Below are 8931 nucleotides of genomic sequence, written 5' to 3'. Positions count from 1 at the left end.
ACTGGGTCACAAATGACAGGAGTAACCATGGCAAATGTCTAAGAGTGGCCCATAAACAAAACTTTAGAAGGCCCAGGGCAAAAAAAAGCCATTCTCTGTAAACAAAACAAGGTATGATGTAATAGCTTTAGCTACTCCCTTGCTGAATCTGAAGGTGTATGTCCAGACTATGATACCACAAAATGTCCAGTATAAAAATGGCTTTATTCAAATTGGGGACAGATTTATTTGGCTAACTGCCTCCACTGGACATTTAAGCCAAGTACCTGCCTTATGTTGGAAACAATGGAACCATTCCCTTGACCACTGGACTAACTGGAGTTGTGGGATGGATTCCACACATTCCTCATGAACAAGGCCAACATACTATAGCGCTACAACAAAGAGATTTGTTTGTCACCGACTGGTCCCAACAACCTGGCCAAAATTGGTATCCCCCTAACAGAACCCAATGTCTTTGTGGCACCAATTTATGGCCATGACTGCCCTCGGGCTTGTTGGGGTGCTACACTCTAGGTCTCCTAATTGGCGCAGGGACACTGGATAAAAACCATCCAAAACCCAGCTAATCTCTTACATATGCTTAACAGATGGACCAGGTCAGTTTTCACTGGTACAATCATCTGACCTCAATCTTTATGCCCTCAATAGGCTTAGAAACTGTCATATGGCACATAGAGGCACTAGCTAATTCCATGCAGTGAGCCTTGAACGACAGTCTCCGAAGTATTTCCCTTACGAATGCTGAAATGTACCATATGCAGAAAGCTATCTTGCAAAATGGAATGGCCCGAGACATTATAACAGCAGCCCAAGGGAGAACCTGCACCCTCACCAAAACTGAATTTTGCATGTATGTACCTGACAATTCTGGGAATATTTTTCTGGCCTTAAAGTATATGCACCAACAGATTCAGGCAATCTGTAGTCCTGGGTTATCACTTAATGACAGGATTGCATCATGGTTTAGCGGAAGGCCTTCCTGGTGGCAGAAAATCCTTGCAGTCCTGGTCACCCTTGTAGGCATGGGCACAATGTTATGTTGTGGAAAGCATCACTGTTGCATATTGCTCTAAAACATCTCTCGAGCTCATACTATCATGTTTCAGCAGGCACTGCCTCTAAGCCCCCCAAAGAGTACTACCAGGAACAAATTGACCTCTTCCACTCCAACGCTGAGATCGGTGCACCATAACAATGACCCCCTCTCATCAGGAAGTAGCCAGAAAGATTATGACACCCCATCTGCCTACAATTCTCATAATTAATAAATATACAAGCATGATAGAAAATATGTGCAAATTGACAGTAGGGATTGTGGCAGGCCAGGTCTCACTAACAGCTGAGCAGGCAGGCCTCCATGACAGCTGTTTCAGCACTGACCAAGTTGTTAAGTTAAATATTAAAAGCTGAAAGAGCCAATGCCCTTATACAAAGACTGGAGTGTAACAAAAGCTCACCAAGAGTTTTGCCCGGGCCTTTCCTGGGCCTTGAAGCATGACAAGATAATGAAGGAATTCTTAACAGGACCCATTTATGATTCATCAAGTTTTACTGGGGATCTGAAGAAAACCCCCAGGCCTCCACAAACAAGTTAACTGGCGGTCTGAAGGAAGTCCCCAAACCTCCATGATCTAGCAGGAGATAAGGGTAATCACCCCAGTACCTGGACCCATCTAGATTATATAAATTTACTAAGGTTCCAGAGCAAGGTCTTCAAAACTTTGACTTAATTATACATTACAAGAGGTTAATGACTTATGTCTTTAGATGCAGGTATACATACACGTAGATATATAGCTTAGAAGATATATAAGCTCTGGAAAACTTTGTAATTTTGAGTTGTTCTGGAGACATTTTCCCAGCCTTCTCCCTGTATCCAGTTACAGAAATAAACTCTCTTCTTTGCCAGTTCATCTGCATCTCATTATTGGGCCCAGAGAATAAGCAGCCCTACCTTCGGTTTGGTCCGAGAACTAGAGGACTTTTGGTTTGGCTTACATAGTACTTTTTGTTTGGCTTGCACAGTATTTCTACTTTTTTTGTGTGTTTGTTTTTAATCTGTTTTTGCCTTGCCCACTTGTTCTGGGAGGTGACTCCAGTGAGCTACCTTATAAGTGGCTGCCAGATGGGTTTGGCCAACTTAAGACATCAGTAGAAAACTGAAGAATTGCAAGAGAGAATTCAGAGGATGTTTTCCTGCTTGCTCCTTTCTGTGCTGTGTCTCCGGGCAACAGCCTTAAGCAGCCCTTTCTGTAGCTTGCCAGCTCTCAGTGGGCTCTGATAACTCACTTTCTTCTCCTTTTCCTTCAGCCCTAGAAGGCGGTAATGCTTCCCACTGCACTGCTGCTTATCACTGGACATCTCACCATCCCATGCTTGTCCTAACCAGCCTCTGCAAGAAGTCCTTTATTTAAGTCTCTACATTTGATTCATCTGGGGTAATTCTGCTCCCTTCTGGGACCCTGACCACTTAACTGCTAAGTTCTAAAATCGGGGTATTGCCTCATGAAAAAGCAGATTTGACAATACCAGGTCCATATTTGCACATCAAAACAATGACCTAGAGCAGGAAAACAATTGCATCCTTAAAGCCAGTGCTTTCTCAGAGGTGGTAATTGACAGGGAATCTTGTTAAAATGAATATTCAGATTAATTAGCTCTGGGGCTGGGCCTGAGATTCTGCCTTTCTAAGAAGTTCTCAGGTGATGTCACAGTGGAAGATCTGTGGACCACACTTCGAGTAGATGGACTTTGAAAAGTACATGGGTTCACTAGTTTCCCCACTGTCAGTGGCTTGCACAGTAATTTTTCCTTCCCTACCTGTCTACATCTATTTCTTAAATTTTTTTTTCTTAGATCTATTAGAGAGTTAGACCCACTCATTTCTGATACTCATCTGGCTTGCTATCTTTGCTCTACTGATTCTTTTTGGTTGATTCCATTTGCTCTGGTAGCCTCAACTGTACCTTGAACTCGGACCTCTCTTGATCCTCAGATAAATGAGACCCCACTGCCCAGAAACAGAATCATCTCAGAAATGAGAAATCCTCCTTCACTCACCCACATCAAATTCCTTAAAATTCATGATGCCTCTGCCTCCCATAAAGCTTCTGCAACTACCAGGTCTCACCATTCCCATTTAGTGCCCTCAGTCATGCCCTCGTGATCTCCTGCCTGTTAGGACCTCTAACTGTTTTTGTGCCTTCTAATTTATTCCTCAGACAAGCATCAGACTGACTTTTCTGAGAAGCAAATTTAATCTTGCTCCACATATTTTGGGGTCCCATACAAACTGCGAGATGAAGATAAAACCTTTAACAATCTCACTTCTACTTTGCTATGCAGTCTGTCCCCTGTAGGGTTCATGCACCAAGAGTACTGAAAAACTATGACTCTTTCAGGGTATCAAACCTTTATCCACACAGTTTCTTCTCCCTAAAATGCCTTTGCCACCATTTCTTGACTCCTGTAAGCACACCTAAGTGTTTTTCTCTCTAGGAGAAAGTTTTCAGGCCAGAAACTATGTCTAAAACTACTGAAACCAGTCTTTTGTAGACTTCCATCAACTAGCCCAGAGGGTCTTCAGCAAATCTTAATTGAATAAAATAAGAGATTAATGTTTGGCAATATGGTCATTCTAATATTTTATTTCAATGTGTACACTGAGACTTATTTTAAATTTATTAGATATAAAAGAAAACAGATATTGCCTTTGATGTTTTCAACAAAAATGAAGAGATTTGTAAGGGAATGGGGCAGCTGTGCTCACACTGGCTCTCAATTTGGTCTTTATTATAGATTAACTGGTTATTTACCTGGGGTCTGTGCTTGGAATATCTCAATGAGGGCAATGAATAGTTCATTCAATATTAACTCTAATTTGGATATATTTACCTTAATGAACAAGCAAGTGATCGTAATTTGTTTCATTTTCTTTAACCACAACACAGGAAATTTATCTGGAAGTATTTCCTTTTGGGCAGGCAATTTTTGTGGACGTATTTATTAAGCATAGTCAGGATGAATCAGACTATGAAGGCTCAATGTTTACAGATGAAAATAATAATTACGTGAGTAGAGTAATGAAAGCAGGAGGGGAGGCCTGGAGATTGATGCCTGGAGATTATTAACGTTAGAACTGGCAACCAAAGACATTTATGGAATCTCTGTTTCTAAGGATCTTTTGGGCAAGTCAGTTCACCACTTTATGCCTTAGCTTCCTCATCTGTAAAATGGGAAAAATATAAGAGCAGCTTCATAAGTTGCTGTAAGAATTCAATGGGATAACAAATGTTAAGTATCTAAATGAAGTAATACATATAGGTTATTGTGGTCATTCAATAAATGTGAACAATGTCTGCCAATTCCTGTAAATATCTTGGTGATGTAGAGTTCTGAGAAAGCATAAGCTGCATTAGTTTTCCTGTTATTACAGCAACTCAATTAAAAAGTTACTCTATAGCTATTTCCCCAAAGATTTATCTTATTCCTAAGACCACAATAATAAATCATGTTTGGCTTTAGAAAAGTCCAAGATATATTGTTTCTCTACCTGAAAGGTTCATTAATGGTCTATCGTGTATTGTGCTCCTAATGCTTTCTTGTATTATTGAAAAAGGATCATCAGCATAATAAATAAGCATTATGTAATGCCACTTGTAAACCCCAGATGATTATGCTATATAGTACTTTATAGTATAACGAGATTTTCTGATACATTGTCTACTTTGTTTCTAACATAACTCTAATAAAGATGAGTTTATTATTTCCATTTTGTGCATAAGGGATCCGAAATTCAGAGAAATAAAATGACCAACCTAAGGTTATAAAACTTTCAGGTGGCAGGTTGGGAGCTAAAACTTCGTCTTATTGCAAATGTTACATCATTGCACGACCCTTGTTCTCCTGGCCTGTAAAAGTCTGATTTAGCAGAGCATTGGTGGAGTCTTCTGTGGATAGCCAGGTAATTTGGGTATGGTTTGCCGATTTCATATTGGGGAAATAGATCAATTTTTGTAGTGTTCTCTGTATTGGTCTATGTTTTGTCTTATTTTATAACATGGGAGCATTGTATTTATCTCATGCCTGGTGAGCCAGCAGAAAAATAAAACCAAAACAACCAAACAAAAGACAGATTACTACTGTTTTTCATAATAATCCACCATATTATAATTTTAGTAAAGATGCAGGTCATTAGAAGCTTTTGACTTCTAATAGAATATAAGAGGCATATTATTTTAGTTTTTAATAGGATCAAAGATTCTATAACTAAATATACAATACATTATTTCTCTATTACTTTTTGTTCTTTGAGATTTGTCACAGACAACTCAGTATTACCTTTTAATTTTTGAGAGATTTTCTTAATACAACCTCGATTTTCTATTCTACTAAGTCCAGTTTTGCTAACTGTCTATAAGCTGTTCTTTATCATTCAGAGATTTTTTTACTGCATATGAAATGTCTGCTATTAAAATGTTTAGCTTTGGCTACTAAATAATAACTCAATTATATTATCACATAAGCGGGCTTCAAAATACCCTTACTGATCCTACTTTGAAATGTTGTTGTCATGAGTTCCACAAGTCATTACTCTTGCTTATAGTGTAATTTTCTATCATTTTAATATTGAAATTTTAAATTCATTATTGCAAATTTCAATACTCGGTATGACTTTTGAGTAATAATAATCGTATGCATTATCATCATCAAGGTTCCCAAAGAATTTACACGGAGATTAAAGCTTTCACATGAATAAATATCAAAGTTAGAATTCCAATAGTTCTGTACTAAAGACCATTTTTGTATATTCAAAGCATAATCATCTTCATTTTAAACTTTGCCCAATATCACTGTGATAAATATTAAATATTAATATTTAACATTAAAGCCCTTTTGCCTCTATAACTAAATCACTTAAACACCAGGGTAAGCTATTGTATTACTTATAACAAATTTCTGGCATGACTGTGGTGCTTTATCATTTCCAATGTTGTTGAAGTGCTTACTGTTAATCAATCAATTTAAATTCTCAAGTTGAATTCAGCAAGTCACCAGTGAGATTCTAATTCCTGACAAAAGACCTTTTGGTCCTCATTTTCTTCACCTTTTTGCAACTTTTGCAGTTATATTTTTCTACCATTTTAAAACTGTTTACTCATGGCTTTCTTGATGACGGAGTCTTTTTCTCTTCCTGCCTCTGAACATACCCCACTTTTTTGTCCCTCTGCTCTTCCCAGGAAGTCAAAAATCTTGAAGTCACATTAGACCCTACTTTCACTCATCTCACCCTCAAGTTGTCCTCCAAGTTCAGTAGTGTCTATGTCCTAGAGGTCTAATAAATCCTTCCGACTCTTAATCTCAACTGCCACAGTTCAAGACTTCAACCTTTCTGAGTTTATGACCGTGATGTCATCCTTACTGATTTTACTGACCTTACTCTTGGCCTGCTTACTTCACCACCTACAATGCTAATCGGGTGATCTCAAAAAAAAAAAAAAAAAAAAAAAAAAAATTGGAATCTTAAACCTTACAAGGTGGTCATCCCCATTACAAAAGCATCCATAGTCCTTCTTGCTCTCCTCTCTTTCCATTCCTTCATGAGAACCCATGTTGCAATTTCTTCATTTCACCATCGTCTTTTCTGTCCGTGATCTGCACATGCTCTTCCATCTACGATGATCTTGCTCGCATTCGTTTTTCTTTGCTAATCCAATATTATCCTGGTTAGTTCCAACTCAACAAAATCAATACAATATGGACATCCCTTTCTTCAGAGAGCCTTCCCTGACCAACCCTCATCCATAGCTGTGGTCCCACAGCACCTGGAAAAGGACTATTGACAAATGTGTTTCCTCTTCCTCCTAGGAACTACACTTTCCAACCTCCCTTGCAATTATTGTAGCTGCATGGCCACAACAGACCTGATCCAAAACAATGTCCCTAGAACTGCTCTATGCTCTTTCCCTTTCATGGTTCAGTACAAGTGAACATGACAACATAGAAAACCATGAATTGAAGATGAAAGACGTACTCTATGGTAGAATGCTTGGTCTCTGAACCACCAGTTGAAAAAAGTCTCTGGCTGATTAAGAATACTGTTTAGGACTTTGCATATTTGAGACACCAACCATTATTGCCACAGTTAGTGTACATATTACACTCTGCACATTCTGCTGCAAATATCTACTTTTCTTTCTTATTAACCTGGTAGTTTCTTGGGAGATCCTAATATACCACGTCGTATATAGTTACTACTCAATAAATGTTTCTGAATTAATAATTGAGAGTGAATAAAAATGCTCTAGGGACAGAAAACAGAGAATGCATCAGATGAGGCATTTTCAATCAAGTTGTCATATCTGATGTCTAAAGTTAGCTTGATTTAATAAAACATTATAGTTTTCACAAGATAATTTGTTAACTACTTTCTTAAGAAGTTTATGCTTCCCTGAGTCATATCTCTAGAAGACACAGATACATACTGATGGTATGGGAATTTGCCATATTTTATTTTGATACGTTCTCTTGGATAGTTCAGTTTTGTCTTCAATTTACTGGTGCATAACAGATTTTAAGGAGTAAATGACAATGCTGCAATTCTTCATTTACTTTTCTTGATAATCTGTCTTTTATTCAGTAGGAGGACGGTAATTAGTTTTCCACCAAGGCTATGTAATTCTTCTATGACTACTACTGTTAACTACAGTAGTCATCCTTTTTCTGAGATTTCACTTTCTGCAGTTTCAATTACTGTGGTCAACTGCAGCCCAAGCATAGGCAAGTACAATGAATAAGATATTTTAAGAAAGAACACATTCACACAAATTTTCTTATACTATGTGTTGATAATTGTTCCATTTTATTATTTTTGTTGTTAATTTCTTGCTGTGTCTAATTCGCAAATTAAATTTTATCATATGTACATATTTGTAAGAAAAAGATAGTATACATAGTGTTTAGTATTATCTGAGTTTCAGGCATCCACTGGGGGGTCTTGGAAAGTATCTCCCATGGATAAGGGGAAACTACTGGACTTTGGTTTGTGGTTTTGCATTACAAAGGAGCCATGGTAGGTGAAACAAACTTATAAGCAATAATTAAATTAAGTGATTGGTTTCGAGTAGACAGTAATCAAATTTCAAAGTTCAAATTATGAATACATAGTGATCACCCACCATATAGTCTAATAAAAAGGCATAATATTGACTCTTAGAATGAACCGCCCCTTACATGATTATATGAGACTATAAAAGTGGGTGCAACCTATTGCCTGTGTGAGGAAAGGAACACTTCTCCGCTTGATTATTTATGCCTGTGTAACATCAGAAACAGGATGTCAATTTTTATGAAGAAAGGTAAGCATACCTTTTCTTCAATATCTTGTAACTTTCCAATATTTAAAGGATAAAGCATGTATTTCACAAGATGAGTACAGGTTTCTGATATATAAAATAAGTATAATTATTACACTAACATATACATCTGAATGCCAGTTTGAATTTTAACTGTAAAAAAAAAGTTCTCATTTTGTACTTAATGTTATTTTGTTTCAATCTGACATAGTTACCACCATGAACTAGATGAGGTAAAAACTTCTATACATCTAATTTTGTTTGAATTTTTTGAGCTATGGTTGCCTAGAATTCATTGAGAAGCTTATGTCTTAGAATCCTAAAAAGGTTTCCTCTAGACTGGGATAAATTAGTATATTTTTGAAAAGTCAAACAAGTTTGAATGTCTTTATAGACTGAAGACAAACTTTGAACTAAAGATATTGTGTTAGCTACTTAAGATAAATACAATTAAATATTTTTATATAATAAAGTAGTGCAGTTTTCTAAAAGTTCCACATATGATAAAATTATTAAAATAAATAGCAAAGATTCTTCATGAGACAAGAGCTTTTTTTTGTGGTCTTACTGTTGT

At 37.1% G+C, this 8931-nt stretch overlaps 1 protein-coding gene across 1 annotated transcript in view; it reads left to right on the top strand.

Moving 5' to 3' along the window:
* The first annotated feature begins 8287 nt into the window (after window positions 1-8287).
* The window catches only part of TRPA1 (transient receptor potential cation channel subfamily A member 1), a 68031-nt gene continuing 67387 nt past the window's right edge, over window positions 8288-8931 (top strand). Inside the window, exon 1 of the mRNA XM_001083172.4 lies at window positions 8288-8360. Coding sequence (XP_001083172.3) covers window positions 8339-8360 — 22 coding nt within the window. The 5' untranslated portion in view covers window positions 8288-8338. The remainder of the gene's footprint in view (window positions 8361-8931) is intronic.

This window comes from Macaca mulatta, chromosome 8 (assembly GCF_049350105.2).
Source record: "Macaca mulatta isolate MMU2019108-1 chromosome 8, T2T-MMU8v2.0, whole genome shotgun sequence".
NCBI classification, from domain to species: domain Eukaryota; kingdom Metazoa; phylum Chordata; class Mammalia; order Primates; family Cercopithecidae; genus Macaca; species Macaca mulatta.
Note: the sequence above shows the minus strand (reverse complement) of the source record. Positions and strands in the feature narration are given on the sequence as shown.